This window comes from Cheilinus undulatus, linkage group 4 (genome assembly GCF_018320785.1).
Source record: "Cheilinus undulatus linkage group 4, ASM1832078v1, whole genome shotgun sequence".
NCBI classification, from domain to species: domain Eukaryota; kingdom Metazoa; phylum Chordata; class Actinopteri; order Labriformes; family Labridae; genus Cheilinus; species Cheilinus undulatus.
Genome location: NC_054868.1, coordinates 31,951,460 through 31,976,732, shown reverse-complemented (window position 1 = coordinate 31,976,732; position 25,273 = coordinate 31,951,460). Strand labels below are relative to the sequence as shown.

General features: G+C 39.4%; 1 protein-coding gene across 2 annotated transcripts in view; it reads left to right on the top strand.

Moving 5' to 3' along the window:
- sept9b (septin 9b) overlaps positions 1 to 25,273 on the top strand; it is a 102,520-nt gene that overhangs the window by 13,337 nt on the left and 63,910 nt on the right. The window contains exons 1-2 of one of the 2 annotated variants that reach the window (XM_041784531.1): positions 1,247 to 1,468; positions 16,797 to 17,471. In XM_041784531.1, the coding sequence (XP_041640465.1) occupies positions 1,402 to 1,468; positions 16,797 to 17,471 (742 nt within the window). In that variant the 5' untranslated portion in view covers positions 1,247 to 1,401. Of the gene's footprint in view, positions 1 to 1,246; positions 1,469 to 16,796; positions 17,472 to 25,273 lie in introns of those variants that run through there. The other variant, XM_041784532.1, reaches the window with a different exon arrangement.

Genomic DNA, 25,273 nt, shown 5'->3' with positions numbered 1-25,273 from the left:
TCACAGTACAATGCTTGAAGTCACTGAGCTCTTCAGAACAACCCGTTTTGTATCACAAATGTTTGGAAATGAAGAGGGCATGGCTAGGTGATTGAAACACCTAAATTCAGTAATAAGCAGGTGTGGACCAATACTTTCGAAAGCTCCTTCTACTCTTGCTTCAGCTTTCTTTGAAGGCCGACTGAACCAGCTTGTAAATTCACTGCTACCACCTTAGCCATTACAAATGAAACACCAGATATTACTAAGAGTAATATCAAATCACACATCGCATTAGCAGTCCAGTCTGATTAAAAAAGAAAGTAGCAGAAAGGCACTCACTTAAGACCATTCACTTCTTACAGTGTTATCTACTCTTTTTGATTCTTATGAGAGTTTCATTAAGAAGAAATATTGTGACCTATCCCACAGGGAGGTGGTAGATTTGGCCAGCTTTGATATTTCCTCATCTCAGATTAATTTATCATCACCTTGTCTATAGTGTTTCCTTTTCACCTCAAAGAACAGCCTCTAAATTGGCTTCAGCAGCTTCAAGGATAAAAGTGTAACTAAGTCCTCCACATCAAAAGCTGCCCTGTTGTCAGCATCCCTCCTTAAGGACGCACTACTGCTAGGGATGACCTGGTCATACGTGTCCCTCAAGCCTAAATTCCAACGTTCGTGCTGATAAAACTGTCACACAGGGCATGTTAGTGCACAAATCAACCTCTGATTCCCCAGAGGCGATGTCATATATCCCTAACTTTCTCCAGGAAGTCTTTCAGGTTTTTCTGTCAACAGCAACTACAGAAGTGACTGCACTTTAATTAACATGCCAGCAAGTTTGTAGACGTTGTTTACTCAAAACGGAAGCTTGAAATCTCACTTTAACTGTGGTTTTTCTGTAGATGTGATGGAGTGAAATACACCCAGAGGATCATGTCTGATTGCAGGTTAACCTGGTTTAAATGACCGTGTGACATCTTGTCCACTTTCACCGACAGGGAATCAGACCTGAGGGCCACTCTTGTTAAAAAATGCTCTCAGGGAATGACAGGGTCTGTTGTCTGCGTGAATGCATGCGCGTGCATGTACAAGTGTGTGTTGGGGGCAGGGGAAACACACACACATACACACAAACACAGGACATGAGGGAAAAGGGGGGAGTGTGTTTCTGAGAGGGGAGGAGAAGGGAGGAGGCTTGCCTTTTCGCTCTCTCTCTCTCTCTCTCTCTCTCTCTCTCTCTCTCTCTCTCTCTGAAGTCTGAATGCAGCGATACAGAGAAGTTAGAGGGAAGTCAGAGAAATCAAACTGCTCCTTTAAAGGGAGAGTTGCATGCTAATTCGTCATTGACTTTAACTGTTGAGAATTAGTAACAATTTTCTGGAGATCTGAAAGGAAAAGGAAGTTTTGTGACTTTTCATGCCGGGGAAAATGTCTAATTCTGGAGTTAATCCACACTTGGAGGGGATCATTTCAGATTTTGAAGGTTTGTTATAAGTTTTCTTCTTTCTTCATTTCATAATATCAGTGTTAAGCCATTATTGTGAATAGCAGCATCTGTGAGTACTTTTATGTTTTCAGGTATTTGTCTGTATGTGCCAGTGTGGTACTGCTACAACAGTGGTGGACATATGCTAACTAATCCCTCAGAGCCTAGTCTGTAATGGATTATAGCCAGTTTATATCAATAATAGAAACAAACACAGCGCTGACACCATGCTATTCTTGCACCGGAAAGCCCTCAGCTGAAAGCACAACAAGGAGGATGGTGGAAACCTCAGTGTAAAGAGCAAACATCTGTCCAACCGCTCGTACAGCAGTCACAACTGTGTCAATGCTTTGTTTTCTAAACCACAGTGGAGCTGGCATTAATATCCTTTGTCCTCATCTTCCTCTACCGTTTGTCTTTCTTCCTTCCTGGCTTCTTTCCTGTTTCTCCTTTGAGTCAGAGTGGGTTCCTCCAGATGGTGTTTGGCCTAAATTAATGGGAGATGATGGGCTGATGCTGTCCTTCATGTCATCCCAGAAGAACCTCCCTTTTTTAGCCAAGTATTACATGTAGCAGGTTGTAAGGTTAAAAGTGTCATATGTTTATGTGTAGTCTACATTATCAGAAAAGCATTATTGAACTTCTAATGTATGAACACACTGGACTGTTTTAATTGGTAAATGGATGCAGGGTCAAAGGGTCATTATGTGCCAAGCATAATGCATGCTGTGTCATTGTTCAGTGTCTTTAAAAAAGTCTTAGCTCATAATTCGCCTTTGCATGTGTGGTAGAGCAGCGAGCAAAACAACTTTTGAGAAAACAGCTGACAGATTTTAAAGTCCACCTCATGTTGTAATGGTCAGATGGTCAGAGAATAGACAGCGGGTTTGAACTTCTGTCTTTGCTTATTTTTCTCCACACAAGTTCAGTAATTCTTGGCACTAAGACACAATACACAACAAGGATTTCATCCAAAAACTGATGAAAAGTACAGTCTGGCTGCAGACTTACATTTCTAAAGGCTACTCTCACAGACAGTTTATCTGAGTCACCATATGTCTCATCGAGAAGGTGGCATTTTTTGATTTTTTTTTTTCAACTTTATTCATAAACCAAGTCTAGCAGTTACATTCATGAAATAACCAGTTTGCAAACATTACAGACTAAAACATTTTCAAAAATAAAATAGAGAGCCCTCATGCTTTTGCTTCTTAGATTTAGCTTAATCTAACATAGCTATGCTAGCTACAAAATTAATGCTACTTCATAAGCCAATGTAGCTAAGTAAGCTTTGGCAACATAAGCTTTATCAAATTTAGCTAAGGCTAACAAAGCTACATAAATAATGCACAGATATAGCTTACATAGCTACTTTTGTGAGCTTAGCTTTAGCTATGTTAACCACGTTAGCTATAATGTGACTAACGTAGCAATGTAGCTCTGTTTTCCATAGCTAAGTTAGCATTAGCGATGTGAGCTTTATCAAAAATAGAAAAAGCTTACTTAGCTACAAGATGACGTACCTATGTAGCTTAACTTCAGCAACATGAGTTTTATCAAAAGTAGCTGTAGACAATGTTGTTATGTAACTGACATACCTGCTTTGTGAGCTTAGCTTTAGCTACGTTACGTAAACCACAAACATATGATGTTAGCTAACTTAGGCACGGAGACAGACAACAAAAGAGCTGGGCCGAGGATGGACAGTGCTGCATAGAAGGAGCTGTGGAGGTCTCTGTGAGATAGCTACCTCTACGTAGTGGATTGATTTTTGTTAACTTCTAACCCACCATAACAGATGTGTGAGAGTACGTGGGAAGAGACAGCTGTGGAATATAAACACATGAGTCTATTTTTGAATACTTGAGGGGATTGTGGACAGGCCAGGGGCACATATTTTTGTTAGAAAAGCCTGAAAAAGTGATTTTTGCATAGTAATTCCCCTTCGAATAGTCTGATTCTGGAAGACCATTGTTGTACAAAGAGAAAATTACATATGGATATAGTATAGTAGGCAATATGTAAACATGTAAACATGATGTAAACATGCTTCCACCTAAATGAAGTTCCTCGTTGTATGAACTATTTGAACTGTAAGATCCATATCTATACAGTAGACAGCAGGAGATGCTTGGCTTATCCAGCACTCAGTACTGATCACTATAAAGAGCAGTATTACTTGATGGAGAAAAACCCCATTTTATTCCCCATTATGTTTTCCAGTACATTGCACTATGCTGTAACTCACAATAATGTAAGAGGGAATAATAGGCGAACACACTAAAGACGTAATAATGCCTTGTGGTGTAAAACCATACCATAAAATCAATGATAGAAACCACTATACTACCGACACACTGTGACAATATTATGCTCTCGTAAAAAGGCAGAAATGTCTCTGCTCAATCTAAACTAATGAGTCACCAGAGTGTAAGCCCAGAATGAGCTCATATTTGTGTCATACATGGAGCTCCTGCTACGTTTGCCAACCTAAACTAAGCTCTGAGTCCAGTCCAAAGTATTTTGTCCTGATGATCTGCTGAAAAGTACCATGTTGTTGTTCCAGTGTGGCATACCAATACAGAGAGGAAATTAATATTGAAATAGAGAGGGTGTGTGGCACAGTCTGTTAACCTAGCAGAAAGGCCAGAGTGTTAATAAAGTGGTTGGAGTGGGTAAATAAAACACTTGCTTAACAGTTCTGAGTGGCCATGTGGCTTTAAGAGGAGTATTCAGCTGCAGGTGGCAGAAAAAGCATATAAGGACAAAATTGAATTTCTATATGTACTTAATTTGAATTTTATTGGCCAATTAACATTTTATTATTTCATTTTCTACCTGCACTGTCACATATATGCACTCACTCAAACACTTCCAAAACTTTTTATCTAAATGCATGACTGGTACAGTAAAGTACAGTAAAGTACAGTAAAGTACAGTTGCTGACACTTTCAGGTCCATGCTGGACTATTGTGATGTGTTGTAGATGCACTCCTTTTCTTATAGTTTCCTCTGAACTCTATAGATATGATATGATATGATACACCCTATTGTACTCTTCAGGAAATTTGTCTTGGACTCCAAGTGTGGTACACATTTAACTCCCAGAAAATAACAATTGATTAGAACTATAGCAACAATAATCCACATGCACACAGAGTTGCACATACCAATAAAAGATGCAACCATAGGTGTTTTCATGGTGCATTTCCATGGATAAAGAGGGGAGCATTCTGGGGCCCATGGACTTCGCAAAATCATGGTCTATTGTGTTGTTTAACTGTAATAACGTTTTTTTATAAACCTGAATTATAACCACTCTAATCAAAGCGACAGAATGTTTTTTTTTATGTATTTATGCCAAAGTATAAAGACTTCTTAAACCCCCCTTTTTAAAACAGAATAAAATGGATAAAAATGGGTGGAAAAGACGGTGAAATAGGATTTCAGAAGTCTCAGAAATGGGTTAAAAGTGGGAAAAAATGGCCAGCGGATAGTGAATTGCATAAAAACTGGTAAAAATGGTTGTAAAAATTTTTGGAAACGGTGTTAATAGTGGAAAAATAGGTAAACACAGGAAACAATAGTTGGAAAGTATAAGAAATGGGAAGAAAAGTGATGGAAAAGCTTTTAAAGTGGCAAAAATTGCTAAAGACTCAGCCAAGATGGGTGGAAAAGGTGATGAAATGGGATTATAAAGTGGAACAAATTTGTTAAAAGAGGTAAAAAATATTGCAGAAAAGGTGATGGAATGGGATTTTAGAAGTAGCAAAAACAAGAGGCAAAAATGGGCAAAAATTGCACAAAGTTGATGAAAAGTGGCAAATAATATTTGCAAAAATGGGTGTAAAAAGTTTTTCAATTGATTAAAAATTGGCACAAAGAAAACAATTTCAACATCAGAATGCAATAATAGTTTTGACACACTTACAGTTCCAAAATCATCTATAAAAAGTGTTAGCAGGTAGAATGCTAGCACTAATACTTCTGATCCAACACACATGTATTGAGACTATCAGTAACTCAAAACTGGGGAGGCCCCATTCTCTTAGTTTGTCAAGGGTCCAGCCAAATCTTTTGACGGGCCTAAGTGTCATCACAAAGCTCCACTGTCATTCCGCCTTAAGACATTCATAGCATATTATGCAACAGCATGACATCTGGTGTCCTCATACGTTAGATCACACTGCAGTACGGCATTACAGAAGTGAGAGAGAGCACAGCACACTGGAAGTTCCACATATAAACACAGAAATGCATTCTGTGCTCACCGGCACAGAATCCGTCTCTTTGTAACACCTCTGTTACTACCTCTAAAGCCAGCACAGATTGGGGGTCAATTTGGCCTCACCTGTAGGGAGACATTCATATTGAAGGCAAAATGTGGCAGCGTTAAAATGGCACTATGAGTTAGCCTTATGCATCATGGTGATCTGATTTTTATTTAAAGCTTCTACTCATATTTTGTTGTATGCAGGTGCTGGACACTCTTCTTATCATAGAGCAGCACTTGTCAACTGGTCTAGTGTCAGGACCCTCCACACCTGAACAACTAATTGTGAACCAAATGTATTACATTTTTCAATCATAAACATATTTTTGATGGAAACTGGAGTCATTTGGACTTGAGATAGAACAAAAGATGTGACACCACAAATGGAAGGACGAATGTCTTTAAAAATAAAAGCATATCATAGACTTTCTGCCACATATTTTTTCAAGCATACGTCTGCAACCCACTGAAAATGGCTCCACTACCCACTTTTGGGTCCCGACCCACAAGTTAAGGACCAAGGCTGAAGAGACTAAAGCACTGGTGTATTCTCACTCTCTTACAAGGTTCCTCCCTCTAATGTTATTCTAAGACTACTTCCTTGTACCTTTTGACCTCCATTAGACAGAAGAGTACAGGAATTTACAGTCATCCGTTCCTGAAACTTTTCTTACTATTTATTCCAAGGGCCAGAGCTGAACTGGGGGAAAAAGGGCTTTAAGTTTTTTTTCACCGCATGGTTTGGAAAGTCACACCTCTCAAAAGAAAGTCTCACAGCTGACAATGTATATCAAAGCAAAAACCAAGCCATGAGGTATCAGAGGCAGGATTGCTGCAAGGCACAGATCCGGGGTAGTCTGCAAAATAATTCTACTTGACTGAAGGTTCCCAAGAGCACAGTGGCCTCTATACAGTAATTCTCCTGTGGAAGAAGTTTAGCACAACCAGAACCCTTCTAAGAGCCGGTCTCCCAGCAGAACTGTGGAAATGAGATGAAAAATGTTTAAAAATGCCCTTGTATATGTGCTCTTACATGTCTGAAAATCATTTAAGATTTGAAAATCGTCTAGTCGCCTTAGGCATTCTGTGGAATGCAACCAGTGACTTTATACCTTCACTGGTCACTGATGACGATCTGTTCATGAAGTGTGTAGTAAACCAGAGTCTGATCAAAGGAGCAGAACAAGGCTTTACCTGTCAAAGGTTGAGACCTACAGTGCCTGGAGCTAAGCACCAGATCAGCTATTTAACAGCTGCCTGAATTGCTCTGTGTGTTTCTGTGAGTGTGCTCTCGGTCTTACTCAGATTAAGCTGAAACATCTGACACTTCAACAATACAGACGATAATTGAAGATTTTCCCTTCAAATCACACGTCTATGTTCTTTATACTTGTAATACTCCGAGGATTCCTTTGTGCTGGGCTCAGGGTGTCGGCCAGACAAGGAGGGAACCACACAGTAAATCTGACTCGGTGAGCTGTCCTGCTGTTGGTCAGCATTAGTAAAACCCAACACCAACCGTGGGCAGTGAAAGGAAGTGCGTGTTTGAAAGCATAGCATTACGGTTAACAGAATACCAAAGTGTGAAATTGTATCGTTGGTTGTTTGGCCTTGCTGAATCAAAAAGATGTTTTCCCAGGTTTGACCACATCGACTTGTATTCTGCAGCCACTGACATCGGTTAAACTCCACTATTTATTTACTGGCTGTGTGAAACCAATGTTTGACAGCGAGTTACTTCCTCGATGTCTTGACTTATTGTCTGGGGTTAGAATAAATAAGACAAATCACAAGTTCAAGGCTGGTTTCAGTTCAATACGTCCTTTATTAATATAAATAATGGTGCACTGTGTATTTTTGCAGTATATTAACTGGATGGCTGCTTTTTTGGCTCAGGCTCAGTAAAACATTTATTTGCATCAGCACAATTAAGGATCAGCCGTCTTTTAGAGAATGACATTTATTTTTGGTCCCCTCTTATGTGGTGGCACTAGGTGGCTATGGATGAGTAGATAAGGACTGACCATCAATCATGTCATTTTATTCTTAAAATTATTATCGACAGATTATTTTTGATTTTGGTGAAACCTATAAAACCTAATAGTGTAAATGTGTGACAGGTGTCATGGCACAACCTCTCGATATCCTGATCATATGAGATGAGTTAATTTTTTACAGACTGCAGAAATGCTAAGAAACTAGCTTAGTGTGACTGCTAATTATGTTGACCATTAACTGTAATTCCCACTAAACTAACCTGGACCTCCAGGTCGATCGGTCAAAGTCCACCCACCCTGAAGAATACCACAGTAGCAACTGTAAATCATGATTACATAAAGTATGTCAGGTTTTTTTTATGTTTATGTGTTTCTGTATTTTTGTTAGTTATTTTTGTTGTATACACAATTATTAAATGATTTTAGCCCAAAAACCCAGTCCTTGTTCTTCACCCAGCTTTGTATGTGCCAGTGGGGGAACAAAGAGAAACAGAAACTGTGCACATACTTCAGGGATATTTTGTGTGTGTGTGTGTGTGTGGGTGTGTGTGTGTGTGTGGTGACAAAATAAGAAAAAGTAAATGTTTTTTTTTCTTTTTAGAAACAGATTAACAAAAAAGTAACTTGTCACAGATTACATTGATTGTAAATCTTACATGTAATATTACTTGTCACGATAAATATGACCTAAGGACACTGATAGATTATTTTGCAATGTGATACCCTCAACGCTGCTTATCATAGCAATCATTCATTTTTTGTATTGCGCCAATTCACTGAAGTTATCACAAGACACTATACAAAGAGGGCAGGTCCAGACCATACACTGTCCAATGTTTTGTGGCCTTTAATAGACCAGTGTCAATCACTGATATTATAATAAATGACTATACCCTATCATAATAAAGATCAGCAGTAATCACCATGCGTACAGCACTAGCAGTCATTTTTAGCTTGACAGCATTTTTTGAAGTCAGACATTGCATTCATTATGTTACCATGTCCACCTTGGATTCGATTGGCCAAGTATGTCTGTCATGTCTGTCATGTCTGTCATGTCTGTCATCAGCTGGATCCATCTTGCAAAGCTTCAAGCTGAAACATTTGGTTCTGGTCTGAGAATGTGGAGACAAACTAAATAGTTCATAATGGAGAGAAATAGAGAAAGAGAGCCTGTGATGTGTTTGTCTGTTTCACTGCAGACAGGAACTGCTATAAATAATGCCACAAATAGAGCCAATACAAAGAAACGCAAGGACATTTTTCTTTAAATATCTGAATATATTGAAGATTTTTATCGCATAATTTTTTCACTTTTTGGTCCCCAAGACGTAGGAGAAGAAGTTTGTGCAATAACGTCTTAGTCATAACTGTTAAATGTTAACAAATCTTTGAGTTTTAATGTCTGTTTGTTTTTTTCTTTTGTCTTTATAGTCCCATAACTTAAAAAACTCAAGTTGCATTACTGCATATATCCTTGGAGATCAAGTTATCCTGAGAAAGGATGTTTAGAGATTGACTGTGGACTGCAGGGTTGATGCAAGCTTTATAAGACAAAAAGTCCAGGCATGACAAAATTGTAATATATATATATATATATATATATATCTGAGGGCTTTAAGGATTAATGTGAGATATATTCTATGCTATGTGAAACTTTCTGCCTATCATGGCAGTTTGAAAATGAAGCCAAAGCAGCAAAGATTGCAGTTCCTACTGTGCCCACTAGGGGCTGTGTCCAAAAGACAAGAAATCTCCATTAGAGCACATATTAAAAGGCACAATTTTACTGCAGAAATAACCAGCTTGCAAAAAAATCTGGTGTCAAAAGATTTTTTGTTGTTGTTGAAAGTATACGCGGGGTGTTTTTAATGACTTATCTGATTGTATTATATTAGGCTTAGAGATGTACATAAATTGTCATAATTACAACTACGGCTGATTGGACTGACATGTCAGTGTGTTGTAGCTGTTTGAAAGGAGGCTGAAGGCCTGCCTCAGCTCCATTTTTTTGTCTGCTTCTGCTACTAAAAGTTAGGTGGTATCAAAAATTATATTACTGTTACCATTGTCAATTAAGTCCATTATACCTTTTCAGACAACAGTAGCATTTTTTACAGTCTGTGGAAACACAGACAATAGCTGTGTTTTATAAGTTGGGTCAGAAAAAGCAGTGCAGTGACAGTTCAGCATATCTATTCAGTCAATTCCACATTAATGAGGCTTTTTTTGTCTCAAAAGCTTCATTTATTTATGATAGGATCATACTGTGTAGGAAAGAGTAAAGTACTTGTTGGGAATATTTGACTTTGTAAGAACAGTCTAACCCTAGACACAAACACAATGCAGGTTCGTCTTCTTATGTAAGAGGAATGGGAGCTTAGCAGCCCTTGTTTACTGCTGTCAGTCTCTACTTAAATCAGGGAGAATGAAAAATAAGAGAGAACTCTGTCTTGACCTGTTTTAACCTCTCTCTTTCTCTGCCATGCCTCTCTCCCTTCGTCTCTGTTTGCTTTTTCTCCTTCTAACTCCTCATTATCTCATATTTGTGCATCTGGGCTGGATGATACTAAATGTTTGTGTTCACTGTTTGGGACGTCCTTGAGAGGAAAGTGATGACACCCGTGATAAGACAAACACCTGGGCTGCATTAGGACAAACGACCGTGAACCAAAGTGAGGATACAGCTGCCTTCATCGTTGTTGCATTGTTTTATACTGTCTGTGCTGCATTATCTCCCCACAGCTGAGCGTGTGAGTTACTGGACACTGGGTGGTGATAGGTAGTGGAGGGACGTAGGGAGACGAGACTCCTTGGCTGCTGTTAATGAGGCTCCTCTAAAGTGGACTGGACCTCTTGTTTCTAGCTCATAGTCTGGGAATGCTGTTTCACTGGGAGCCGTACTCCTTCATACATCTGTCAGTCCAGCACTTGTGCACAAACGCCTATTGCTGCATGATCCTTTAGGTTTGATATTCAAAAACTTGTCTGGATGGGAGTAAAAACTTCATACTCATCTAAAGAGGACCCAAGAGTTTATGGGAAGACACAAAAAAACAAAGTTGAGTGATCATCTTAGTGAAAGATGCCCCGAATGCCTTTTTTCCATTTCCATCTATATTCCCTAACAGCATTAAAGCACGAAGAGACTCTGCTTCACTTCTGCTCTTAAATTATGTTCACTTGGCTGCACGGTCTCTAAATACAAACAAATGGCTTCAGGGGAAAGCACTCAAGCTCTCTGTAGTCCCGTGCCTGAAGGGGTATAATCACAAAGCAGCCAAGAACAGAAATACTACTCTAGAGTCAGGTCTCAGTAAAACAACGTGTCCATTCAGCACTTGTTTGGGCACAAGTCCAAATGATTTATCTTGATATCCCTCCAAGTTTGGCAACTATTCTCCACATTTTCAAAACTCCTACAAAATGAAACAAAACACAGAAAGTATCAGGAAATGTTAGAGAGTGCAAAGTTTCCTCATTCACTACACAACAGGCCTAAAGCGTGCATCACAACCTTTCAGCGCCTGCGTGAAGTCTGCAGAGCCATTTTGGCAAACCAGCTTATTCTCTAACTGGAGTTGAAAGTAGCCACAGTCTTGGAATCTCTCTCTGCAATCATAAAACACAAGACAGAGAAAAGCAGAGGTTAGAAGGACACAGTCCAGTGGCAATTTTGGTTTGAACAGCACTTACAAACTGTAATTTTATTATGTGTATTTTTTCTTCCATGTAAATCTATCACTAACCTACCTTTAAAGCTGTTTTATGGAGCCTTAGTGGAAAAGGAGCTCTTCTCATCTCACAGAAAAGTAAAGTGTGAGAAAAAGTGTGTAACTGCATGTTATTCAAACACCATAAATGTTGTTTTACACACAGGCAGGAGTGCATTAGGAGGGTTGCCCATGTAAAGTCAAACCATTTTAATGGTGTAGTAAACTGCTAGTTGCTTTGTGGCATTCCCTCCAGATTATTATATTTTTGTCAGAGCAATGTAGCATGTGTGTAGTCTCACCCAAAACCATCACCCAGTCCCAGTATGGCAGCTGTTGGCTGTGTATGTAACTTCTGACAGCTGTTACAGACTGGGTGCATGGTGGCTGCATGATGTCTGCATCACTGCTTGATTTACATTTTGGTTTGCGCGTTAAAAAGTCAGGACATTCAGACTGCCACGAAGAACACTGCATCTCACACACTGAAGATCTAGAGAACAGAATCCGCCAGTTTTAATTTTACCCATGCATGTCTTTCAAACAAAACAGCTACAAAATAATAAAGATATATTTACTTTGTTTTAGCAGATATGTATGTCTGCCTTGGTTAAATTAATTACAGGCAAGATAAACACAGTACAGCTACACATCTTTAACTTGAGTGTTTTCAAGACCTGAAACATCATCACACACTATAATAAGGCATGAAGAGTGCAGTCTCAGATACAGATGCTGCAGGAGGCGTGTGGCTCATTTACTTAGCTGTTAGCATTAGCAGTGCTGGCTCTTAGGTTTGGTTATGTTTACAATGCTGTGTCTTACATACTTACATACTCCGGCACTGCCTATGGAGTCCTTAGATACTCAGCCAGTCCTGTTTTCCCAAAAGAAAAGTTTTAAGACTCAGGGTGAATTTTATTATGCTGGGTAAGAGACCCAACGTATCTGCTTACTGTGCCAAACCAATGTAGCCTACCTAAGCCCAAATTCATACATACATGATCCCTCAGAGTGAAAATCAGCCAAGTGTTGACCGCCCAGGCCATAAAACCAACAGGATCCATTGTCTGTTTCACATCAAAGACTGGTGTTATGGTTTAACAAGTGACCATGTAAACAGGTGACTATACATCAAAATGTGCATGGACTAAGAACTGATACCAAAAACTTAAAGAGCCAATTTGTTTAGTTTTCATTAAATTCTTCTTTTCTAAGCATGTATTCAACATTGCAGAACAAGTGTTATAACAAAGTTTCAACTACGTCAACGGCTGACACATTTGACTAAAAAGCCACCAGTTAACATGGTCACTGGTTTAAACATAACACCTGCTCTCCCATAGCATTGTTTACTCTGAAGATTTCTGTGAGTTTCTGAGAAATATGTTTCCAGTTGAGACCTGAACATTTTATCCATGCTAATGTTTCTTAACAATATAAGCACAAATTACTTTCATATTTGCTAAACTAGAAAAGCTCTCGGAAAGCGCAGACCTCCGCCATTAGCCCCATCTCCCAATAGTACAGAATCCTTCAAAAAGTTCCTGGATCCAGACAGTGATCCGGATCACTCCCAAAATCTAATCAGATCTTCCTTATGCCATTTCTGACATTTCCTGAAAATTTCATCAAAATCTGTCCATAACTTTTTGAGTTATGTTGCTAACAAACTAACTAACTAACAAACAAACCCTGCCGATCACATAACCTTGGCGGAGGTAAAAAGCATTATTTTGAGCACATATTTTTTTGATGCCAAATAATAGTTTACAGCCCCTTAAAGCAAAGTAGATTGGAGCAGATCCTGAAATTGTCACCTCTTTTGTAAGAAATAGAAGATGTGTTGGAAATCAGGAATCAGTCTGTATCAAAAATCGTTTCTATATCGATTGTGACACCCCCCCGAATCAGAATCGTTTCATGAGATTCACATCTCTTATTAATTTACATATACACACATGAATTTTCACCTTTACTGTAAAAAATCTTCAATAATCACAAAGCCAAGAAACTTAAAATAATCTGGACTTTATAGCCTTTATTGGGGTAAAACTTATGAAGAGAGAGACGGGGTTGTGACAGCAGCCAACCACACCACACAGCTGAAAGCCATGGTGGAGCGAGTTAGAGCTGGCACACACCACAGCTGTCACACAGCCAACACGCACCCAGTCTAAAACAGCCGTGAGGCCGTTGGAGCTAGTCTCAAGCGAAAGTCATGGAACATCATTTTTTATTCTGCATGTCCACATTGGCTTCATTTTCCAGCAGCAGAGGTTTCTGCTTGGCCATGTTTGACTCAGACGACTAAACATCGACAGCCAATGTATGAAAATCCAAAAAGGTGAAAAAGATATTCACTGTGCATGCAGCAGACTCCCTGTGCATTGAGGAGAAGTGAGGAGAGAAGTCAAGACAGCAGATATGAGAGAGTGATGCTGGCACATGCTATGTTGAAGCCAAATGATGCTAGCTTTTACAGTCACTGTGATTGGCCAGTTATGTAATAGCTAACACTGGTACACTGCTTGATAAAGACTGGGTGATTTTTTTTTCTTATTTCAGTATTTGATATTTTTGTCTATAACAGACAGGGGGTTTGGTAAACTCACCCAAACTCCCCCTGTGGTACTATACTGTTATCTAAAGTGGATAGCGCTAGCTTACAGCTTTATCAACACTTACAAAACCAGTCTTCTACACATAAAAAATACTGATTAAATTTCTTAAAATAAATGGTAAACAGGTAGTGCTTTATTGGGGTTGAGGGTTGGGGAGATTTGCCAAAAAAATAGCCATAAACTCAAAGAGCTAACTGATGATCCATTCTTCCCCTGGTGTGTAAGAACATCATTTGCTTGCCTGACTAACCCTTTGGCTCTGACCTGACGTTTTGACAGGGGGTAAGTTGTATCAGATGTCGCAGTGTTGGGATGAAGCAGCTTGCAGCAGTAAATTAAATTAGCAGTGTTGGCTGATATGTTTGGGGAGGCGGCTTCATAGTGATTTAGCTCAACTGTGTATCCATTAAAAGAGTTTTGGCTTAACACTGAGTGTACCGGGACCGGGGCATGCTCCCCTCCCTGTGGGCGTAGTCACTTAAAAATAAACATGCGTTCGTTCCTGTAACTTGCTCGTTTTTACAAGCACTTTGAAGCAAACTACAGTTCCATGCAGACACGTGCACACTCAGACACACCACAAGCCTCAAACACATCAAATAATCACCGCTGTGTTTAAGATTGGAGGAAACAGGAGATGTTCTTTAGGGGGTGCGTGAGCGGGCCACACTAACTAGTGTGTCATTATGATACCAGCTCCTGGCCTTTGGCTTGGCACAGCAAATCCACGATAGGAGTCAAATTCAAGTTGACTTTGAGCCAGCGCTCTCCTCCCAGGGGCCGATTCCATCTCTCAGTATCTTCATCTTGGACAGTGCCGAGATTTTCTCACGTAACAACTTACCAAGGGAGGGGGGGGGGGGGGTTGCCTCTATCTCTGTGCTCATTTTGTTCATAAACAGAGAAGTTTTTCCCTCCTTGCCTCCAGTGAACAATGCTTGGCTGACTACATGTTGTGAGAAGCTTTAAATGACTCTGGTAAAACTTTACTTTGAAGGAGTAACACAAACACTTAGTAAGATATGACTAAAACAGGGCTTGCACTGACTAAAGCGTGTTATAGAATATTTAAACCCGCTGCTGGTGATGGGAGCTGTGATGAAATTAAAAAGGTATGCCTTAATGGCTGGTGCATGCTGTGTCTCTGTTTTGCCAACAGAATTGCTCATACAAACAACTTTGCCCTCAAACCTCAGACCTTTTACTACTTTTATACTCTTTGTACTGTCTTTTTAAAAAAAGGAATTCACTTTATGGCTCTGAGCTATACAGAGTCATTTTAATGATATTGTTCCTAGTTTCTTTAAACAGCATAAATGGGTTCTTGGGAAAAGATGGGTTGTTTTGGTTAAGACATTTTCACTTGAGTCATATAGTCAGTTTCATGTGTTTTACATTTCCCTGTAAGTCCTGGATGGATGGATGGATGGATGGATGGATGGATGGATGGATGGATGGATGGATAGATAGATGGCTTCTTTTGACCTTCCACACTTACAGTAAATGATCTGGGTGGTCACCTGAGAGTCGTTGGCAGAATAGTTGACCCAGTTTCAGCTAAGTCACCTACGTCTTCCTTGGACTTTTCAGGTTTGCCAGGGCTGCATGATGCTAGGTCCTGTGATCCTGTGATCCAGTGTGAAGGTTTGGATGGCTGTTGAATGGAATCCAGGTCTTTACTGTATGTAGGGTATACGAAGTGTCTGCCACCTCTGTTCAAATATGTTTTTTCCAGCTTGACATAGATAGCTTCTTTGACACCTCTCTCAAACCAGTGATCTTCTCTGGTCAGTATCCTAACGTTGCTGTCCTCCAAGGGTTTTACACTATCCTTTAGATGTAAGTGAACAGCCGGCTGCCGACCAGAGAAGTTGGCTTTCCTGTTCTGGGGAATGTCTGTGTAAGGGTTGTTTCATTTCTTCGATATGAGCCTTCTCAGTGTGTCTGAAGTGAACTGGAATGTTGTGTTTTTGGAAGATCCTCCTGAGTTTTTCTGATACGCCAGACAAGGAGGGATTAACAATGCTGTGGCACTTGCAGTTCTCATCTTCCCTATTAGTATCCCATTTCTTGGAGGACTTGATGAAGGCCCTCTTAGGGTATCCACATGTTTAAGGGCTTCCCTGATATGTTGGTGTTCCTATCAATCAAGTCCAGATGTTCCCTTGACAAAGTTTTGGATAACCATGACCTGATTGAACAGGAAACAACATGGACAAGATGTAGTGCCCAGGGAAGATCCTTGCCTTGACACCACCCAAAACTGTGTAAACCCTTTATAGTTTCTGAAAACCAAACTATATGTATTGATAAAGGATGGGTTAGGCTTTTGCCAAGCTTTCTAGCTTGTTATGCCCTACATTAAGGGAAATAAATGCAATTCCTCAATGTAAGTCTGGCTGCAGAAGCCCTAGAAATCACATACACACCTCTTGTTTAAGACTATGTAATTTGTTATAACACATCATTTAATAATTGTATTTCCAGCAGAACTAGTGCTTAATAGTCTTTCTAATGTGTTAGTAGTGAAAAAAAATCTCATCCTGACATCTTGTAGCAGGAGAAGATAACATGAAAATCTTGTGTTGTGCAGAATATTTTACATAATAAATTTCCTTTAATCAGAGTTTATATTAACTTAATTTGACAACAGCATGAATTTTCTGACTATTTCCTGCTAACTGACCCACTAACTGGTGTGCTGTGTTTCTTCTGCAGCTCTGAAGAGGTCCTTTGAGGTGGAGGATGTCGACACTTCCTCTAACCTCTCCCCCGGCTCCCGTCGAACGACTAACTCCCCTCACCGCAACGCCATGTCTCCCACCAGCATCTACTACCGGGACCTGGGCTCTGCCGCCACAGCAACTAACAACAACAACCTCAATTACACCCAACCTCGCTCCATCATGGGTGGAGGAGGCTCCAAGACTCCAGAACCTGTCTCACGTCGATCCGAGCTCTCAATCGACATTTCCTCTTCCTCCACCAAGTCGGTAGATAACGCCACCAGCCCTGCATCCACACGCTTCGCCACCAACAGCGCCCTTAAACGCCCCGAAGTCCTGGGTCACTCCAAGACTCCTGAGATGAGCCACAAGAGGGAGGTCACGTTTGCCAAAACACCCAATGATTCCCCGGTGATACGCCGCAACGAGGGCAACAACAACGGCACCAGCAAGACTCCAGAGCAGAATCACACCCGCAAGTTTGAGCCTCCAAGTCCCGCGGACATTCGTAAACCTGAAATCAGCATCACCAGAGCTCCACCTGAAAACAACGGCCACCACCCTGCAGTGCACCACCCGCATCACCCCAATCCTCACCACAACACCATTGTCACCACTTTCCGCTGCTCCTCGCCCAATCACGCTGGACGGAAATCACCAAACTATGGTGAGTAACTCAACAAGTCCATTCAAGGTTAACTCCAAAAACTAAGAAATCTTCATTAAATTCCATACGAATAGGCCCATTTTAAATCAGAAATAACATGTTTACCATCTGGTTGGGGAAAAAAAACAATTTTATCTTTTTTATAGATGTTAAAAAAGACTGCATTTTTTTTTATAAGTAATCCACTTTTACCAAAATGTTTACCAGCAGAAAACAGATTTGTTTATTGCTCTTTTAAAGGCTGCACTTTTGTGGCCACAACTATTACGCTGATAAATGTTGAGAACTGAAAAATTTCCATTTTGGCTTAAGGGACTTTCTCTCATTTTATAGCATGTATTTTCTTGTTTCTGACCTAGTTTTTTATTTTTACTTTATGTGGCATTTCAGAGGGGCCCCCATGAGGCACAAAGCTGCCCTATGAATTAAAATTAGAGGAACATCTAAGTGTGTCAGTGCATCGTAAACAGCTGCCTTTTAATGTGCCCTTTATTCCATACCCATAAATGGAGCAGTTTGTTGATTCAATCCTTTCAAACTCCCTGTGCTCCCAAGTCTTTCTAGTTATACCAGTTGGTGTTTGGCTCACCATCCTGTGTCAAGTTCTAGCACAAACACATCTGTCTTCAGTGGAAAAGGCATTACAGTTGCTCCTAAAAGCTGTAAAACAGTCTTTCAAATAATAAAAAGCAAGATTATATTTTTGTTTGTTTGGAGGGAAGAACAACTCTGGACTGTAAAACTCAGACAGTCAATAATAAGTCACATTATCCAGTGTAACGTTTCATTGTGACTTTGTAATCTGGTTTCATATATTTCTTCCTCTCCATTCACACTGAAGTAACACACCAATCCAAGTGTCAGATCTCAGCCTGATTGGTCCAGTGTCTGCGTATCTTTCAGTAAGACGAGTAATGTTACCACCTGAGTGTTAGCAGGACCCAGAAAGCAGGAGACTTCAAGGCAGTTCGTAAAGTTTAGCTTATTGTCTCACAGGAGACACAAAAATTATACACAAACTAAGAAAACCCCTGCAGGCTGCAGCTGCTGGAGGCTGGCTGACCACCAAATTGAAGCCCAGAACAAAATGAGGAAGCGAGGCACCAATCTGAAAAAAAATACAAAGAAAAGGTGACCAGAATGGATCTAGTGTTCACAAATTGTAGAGAAAGCTTTCACCTGGAAAATCTAACTCTTGCACTACCGAACAAGACGGAGTTATCTGGCAGAGGAGTGGAGGCTGAGTCGGTCTTTATGGAGAGTTGAGTTGATTGGAGAGTGACATCAGGTGTGCCCCGCTGCACTTAGCCAGAAAGTAGGTTAGCCATGCTACCCAGCCACAGCCTGCACTGCTGGGGAGAAAACAGGAAAAGAAATACCAAGGCACAACAGAAACTTTCTAGAGCAAAATAAAAGTAAAAGCACAATAAACTCAGACCATAACAAGTAACTCTGTCCTTGGAGGCCTGTCCGTCCAGCAGACTTCATGTCTGTATATGTGGTTAGCTATATCTTTGCTTTATGCAGGATTGGAGCCGGGTTGGTTTTGTTACGTGATGGAAGTCTGACTTCGGCAGCACCAGAACAGCAGTATAGCCCCCCACCTATAGTTGCTGTTACTCTAAATGCAACAGTGGAAGATACACAGGGTTGCAACTGTCAGTTTAGTACATTGTTTGAGGCAGATATGCTGGTTGAGCATCAGGACCCACCACCATCTCCTAATGAAAAACCACATCCCAAAGTTTAAAAAATGTTCAAGCACTCAAAATTAGCCCTAAATTGAACAGAACATTATTTTAAGATAGAGACAGGCCAAAAAATGTTAACTAGGTACACCATTATACAAGGACCTGTGTGCACACTTTTGACTTCACTCCTTTTTCCCAAAACAGCATGGAAATTTGGTAATTTATTGAGGAAAATCTTAATTATCTTGGGGAAACCAGCTCTTTTTATCTGGGGAAAAGGAAATAAATATTTTGAAATCTGGGAGAAAGACCAAAATTTGCTCATCATCACAGGAAAACCTCAAATGTATGGATGTGCTTTATGTCAACTTAGTTCTTCTGTACATCATAGACTTTTTTGCCACATATTTATTTTCCTGGCACACCTTCACAACCCACTTTTGGGTCCCGACCCACCCCACCAATTGAGAACCATTGATGTAAACATCTAACTATCATTTTCTTCCTAGATCGGTTTGTAAAATTTTACTTTCCTTATTTGTGTAAATTAATTCTTATTAAAAAAATAAGAATGACATAAAAATGATCATTCCCTTTAATACAGGGGTGTCAAACTCAATCACAGCAGGGGCCGGATTCTGGATTAAGGTCTAACCTGATGGCCTATCAGGGTAACGTTTTAAACCATAAACTGTCGACCTCATTTCACCATTTATAAAATATGAAAAGAGCTTAACACTGATGATAAATGATTTTGAAAATACAAAAAGTTAAAAAGACTAGTTCAAACGCTCAAAATCTGGGAAAAGTAAATTAATTAGTTAAAAAATTCAAAACATGAAACTGAAAAGTAGTGTTTTTTAAGGTAAATATATTAGAAAGAAAGGTAAAATCATGAGTTTAAAAGGTCAAAATATGAAATAAATGTGTTCTAATGAAATTAAAAGTCAAAATATGATTCAAATTTTTAAATTGTGAGTCTAAAAGGTCGTGAAGTCAAAGTTAGGAGTTGAATGTATGAAATAAAATACAAAATAATTAGTTAAAAAGGTCAAAGTATGACTTAAGATTATAAATCTAAAAGCTCAAAATATATAAAAGAAGTCAAAATTATGAGTTGAAATGCTCAAAGTATGACATAAAATGTCAGAATCCAAAATTTGAGTCGTAATTGTGAGATGCAACATTGAAGATATGAAATTAAAACACAAATTGATTTCTTTTCTCGCATTCCTGACTTTTTATCTTGTTGTTTTTACTCCTTAATTTTTCAGATTTTATGACTTAACAAGGACATTTTAAATCAATAAGGACAAGTTTACATTTTTATACTTAAGGAAATCTGCAGACATCATAGTGATGGGCCAGTTAGAACAATGATATAATCTTGCGGCCAGATTTAACTGTTCCACGGGCCAGATTTGGCTCCCGGGCCTTGAGCTTGACACCCCTGCTTTAATAGAGCAATTAATACTGAATTTGCAATACAAGTCAAAACACTCAATATTAGGTATTTTTTTCACAATCGATCAGCCCTAGTTTATCTATCTGATATTGTGCTGGATAGTTTGGAATTGTTTATTGCTCGTGTTACAATGGTACCTTTAGAGAAAGGAATCATAATTTGATTTTTTTTCCTAAATTGTCGAGCCCTACTAGTGACAAGTCAGAGGTAATATTGTTTGTCAAAGTAAAAGGGCACTGTATGCTTTATTTTTGGTTATTTCTGTTTTAAATTTTTTTGCTAAAGTGTTAAAAACATACGAGGCAAACCAACTCATGCTTCTTTATCGCCTCTATCACAAAGTGCGCTTTCCTCTCAATCCCTGTCAAAACTTCCAGACTACATATTTCTGAATGTGCATGCAGTACAGTCACATCTTTTTATCTGTACCGTATTTCTGTGTAGTTTTAAATATTTTAGCATAATATGGAGTGAGTGTGACTCTACAAGACTGTTTGAAATTAAGCCGAAATGATTGAGTGGATAGTCCATCATCATCTACATAAGACATTTCTTTCAGCCTGTCACAATGTTGCACCTTGTTATTTCATAAGAAATAAGAATTGCCTCTTAGAAATGCTCTGAGCACTAGCATGCTGTGTTATATTTATTTATGTGTGCCTGTAGTCACATATAAAAGTATGCTGCTATTAACATGTATAATCATTTTGCAATCAGTGTGTAACAGTGTCAGTTAAAACTATGTCCTGTGGACTGTCCTGGCTATAAGATGAGGTACAGCATGTTTTCTACTGGAAGCCAAATTTCCCATAATGCCTTACCAGTCCTTGTTGTCTCCAAAGTCTCTGTACTTCATGTGGCTTTCTATGATGCAGCTTTTCCATGGCTTTCTCCCAGATTATATCGCAGGAAAAACAATTATTGGTCCACAGGGATAGGCCCTAATAGGAGTCTAAATGAAGGTTGACCTGCCTTAAGGGCCTCAATTTGGGCCCACCCTGCTTTGCTCAAATGCATTATCAAGAGACGAAACAAGGTTGAAACTACTGTGATGTAGCATAGACTAGAAGAATATAGATTATATCCATGGCATCAGTACACATTAGGGATGAACCCAAAGAGTCGAATATTCAATAATTCATAGAAAAGAGCCTCAATTGACCGCCAATGTTACAGTTAAACACATGCTAATAAAACAAGGATTATTCCATTCTCGCTGTATGAGGCTGTTTAGTCTATTTTTACATAAATTGATAGATTGGTAGTGTGAATGGGCATACAGTATGTAGTGTTATTATAAAGTCACCAGACTTTATGAAAGACTGTGTGCTATAGGGATCTGTTGGCAACACTAAAAGCAAAGATCATGTTGTTTTTCCATACAGCTGTGGCCTATGTGTGTACACTGTGTTTTAGGTTGTCCATTAGATAAGCGACTTTCCTGCCTGTTCAGTTTTTCCAAGAGGAAATGACATCACACATCTTTGTGTGCACACACATACACACAAGAGGGTATGGGGTATCCTGTGCTTCCTTCCGCGCTCTGTCAATGTGATTGTTTCCCAATGGCTCTGTGACCTCACTGCAGTGTGCTTCCTCTCTCAGGGGTCATGTCATCTAGGTCTGTCAGCTTCCTCACAAATATCCCTCTGTACTTTGATCCAAATATCACAGAGAAGAGGAAAACCAGGGGTGTTTGTTCAAAAGGTCAGCATGAAATGATTTTGATAAGACATAAGCACATCTGCAGTGAACTGCGATCTTTGAGAGATAAAGGAAGGGAGCAGATCGTGTTTTTATTAAGTGATGAGCCAAATGTGCTCGCTTTTGACTTTCTTTGTGCTGACTTTCTGCTTCTTCTTTTTAAACTTAATCTCTTTGGGGTTTGGGGTTTGGTGGATCCATCATTTAATCTTAAGGATATCAAATAGATCCAAACTCTTATTACCTATACTTTACAGATGGGTGTTTTTCCAACCACGCTAAAGGCTACTATTAACAAAAGTTATTCCCAACCAAACAGCCTTGACCCTCTCCGAAGCAAGTGAAGCTCATTCTGATCATCCATTTTCAGGCATGATTTTAAAGAAATTACATTTTGAAACTGAAATCCTTTTCTGACAGCTGGATTTATGAAAAACCGCAGTGACGTTTTCAGGCGTAACACAACACAAAAACAACCACAATGTTTTCATCAATAGGCTACATTATGCGTGGCCTCTCTGGCACTGTTCTTCACTTTATAGCTTCTCCCAAGTATTGATATTTTTCTCTTGTGCTTGACAAATTCTCCCCGCGGAGATTTAGCATCAAATGTGGTGTACCACAAGGCGCCATCTTAGGCCCTGTCCCCTTCAGCCTTTATCACCTGCTCTTTTGCCCCTAAGGGCTGTCAATAGATTAAAATTTTTAATCTAAAAATAACTTCAGTCTTATCTGGCATGACCTCAAAGCTCAGCCTGCCATTCAAAAGTCTCTTGTCTTTATCCATTTTTGCTCGCTTGCACTGCATCACGACGGCGCTGCTTCATGATCTGGCAAACTACAGGATGGGTCGAGGGTCACACAGAACGCACATGCGTTAATTATGCTACAAAAAAATTAGTGCCATTAAAAGTAATTTGAGTTAACGTGATATTAACACATTAACTTTGACAGCCCTAATATATATATATGTTTATTTTTGAAATGTTGCATAATCTGTAATGTTCATATGAATTTAACTAAGTCTCAGATGAACTGTCTGTTAGAGGGGCTGTCATAGGTGTCTGCAGCCAGACTGTCTTGTGTTTAATCATCCCGGTTAGACTATTGTAACTCTCTCTACTTTGGTATCAGTCAGTCATCCCTGTCCCGCCTGCAGCTGGTTCAACATGCAGCTGCCAGGCTGCTAACAAGCTCCAGAAAATGGGAACATATAAGTCCAGTTCTAGCTTCTCTTCACTGGCTCCCAGTCCGCTTTAGGATACATTTTAAAAAAAGGCCTGTTTGTTTTTAAAGCCCTGAATGGACTAGCCCCGGTCTATATAGCTGACCTCCTAAAGCCATACGTAACCTGCAGACCACTAAGATCTTCCAATATGAGCCTTTTGGAAGTCCCTTGCTCTAATTCTAAACTAGAGGGCTTTCTCAGTCATGGCCCCTCGACTGTGGAACAGCCTTTCTTTCACAATCAGGGCTGTCCCATCAGTTGACACATTCAAACCACGCCCCGAGACTTACTTTTATATGTTCGCATTTGAATCTTCTGATCCCCTATAGTTGTATCCTTGTTTTGGGCCTGTGGATTTGTGATTGCAGTATGTATTCTCATATAGGTGTATGCCTGTGTGGATGTTGCACGTGTTTACATTTGTGTATATTTATTCATTTCTATTTTTGTATTTTTCCTCCTATCTGTGTTTGTGGATGTATTTTTCCCCCCTCTCGTTATTATCCATATTTATCTGTATTTATTTTCCTTAATGTACAGCACTTTGGTCAGCTTTGCTGTTTTTAAATGTGCTATATAAAAAAGTTGATTCGATTTTTTGATTTGAATAGTGATCTCTTATATTTCATCACTGGAATTATTTAGATGTTTTCTCCCTTTAAATTCAAGTTATTTTTGCTTGATTTATTTTCATCTCTTTTGAATGTAGCTGCATTTTAAGCAGGCTGCAGCTTGCATTATGTAAGTTAAGTCTGATTGGTTTATACAAAATGTTGCCCGAGGCACCTAAATGTAAGACGTTTCCAAATTGTTGTTTCAGTTACACTTAGCTTTTTAAATTCCCATTTTCTTTATAATAAAATGTGAAGTGATGAAATTAGGTTGTATTTTTTCACTTACTTTAACAGTGAATCATGTTTCATAGTTAGAGTACTCATACTGGCCTTAAATGGTTGTGATGTAAGAACGCTGTAGCACATGTAAGACACAATGACAAGAAGAAGAAAAAACTCCTGAAGGACCATCGGGGTCACTTCAGGCTACAGACTGCAGACTAGCTGTGATTGGTATCTGCTGTGCTTCTGTGTGTTCAACCAGACATGGAGCCTTATCTTGACAGACAGACCTGCTGTTCATCAATCCATCACACAGTGCAGAAACAGCTCTATCTAACATCTCGAGACAGTGGCGCTCAGACCACCTGTGGACAAACACAACACATTTCTTATCACTTTTAAGAACACATTTTGAGTCTTAGAAACCTTGTTACAGCTGAGACCCAAGTTGGCATGATTACATTTATTTTTTTGTCCAGCCAACCACTGATAGACCTTAAATTTGCTTTCATATCAGAGAAAAGAGTCAGTCAGCATTTAAAAAGAGCAGTTTTATTTCAGCACCACAGATAGTTGTGGTCTTTTTTACTATAAGTAGCCTCTGGAAAGGTCCTCAGATAACAAAGATGACCATAAATAGTCTTGTTATCAAAGGATAGTGACTGCTATGTTATCTTTCCTGTCACATCTAATAACCACTCTAGAAACTATTTTATTGTTTTATGAGGAGGAAATATATGTTCAAACATCAACATCACATGCTATAGTGAAGAAATGTGCATTTAAAGGATAAAAGCAGGGCTTTTTGCAGACAGAGGAATTAGACTGCCAGCAGGTAGAGGTAGCCGCTCAGACCACCAGAAGCTTGAGTGATCCTC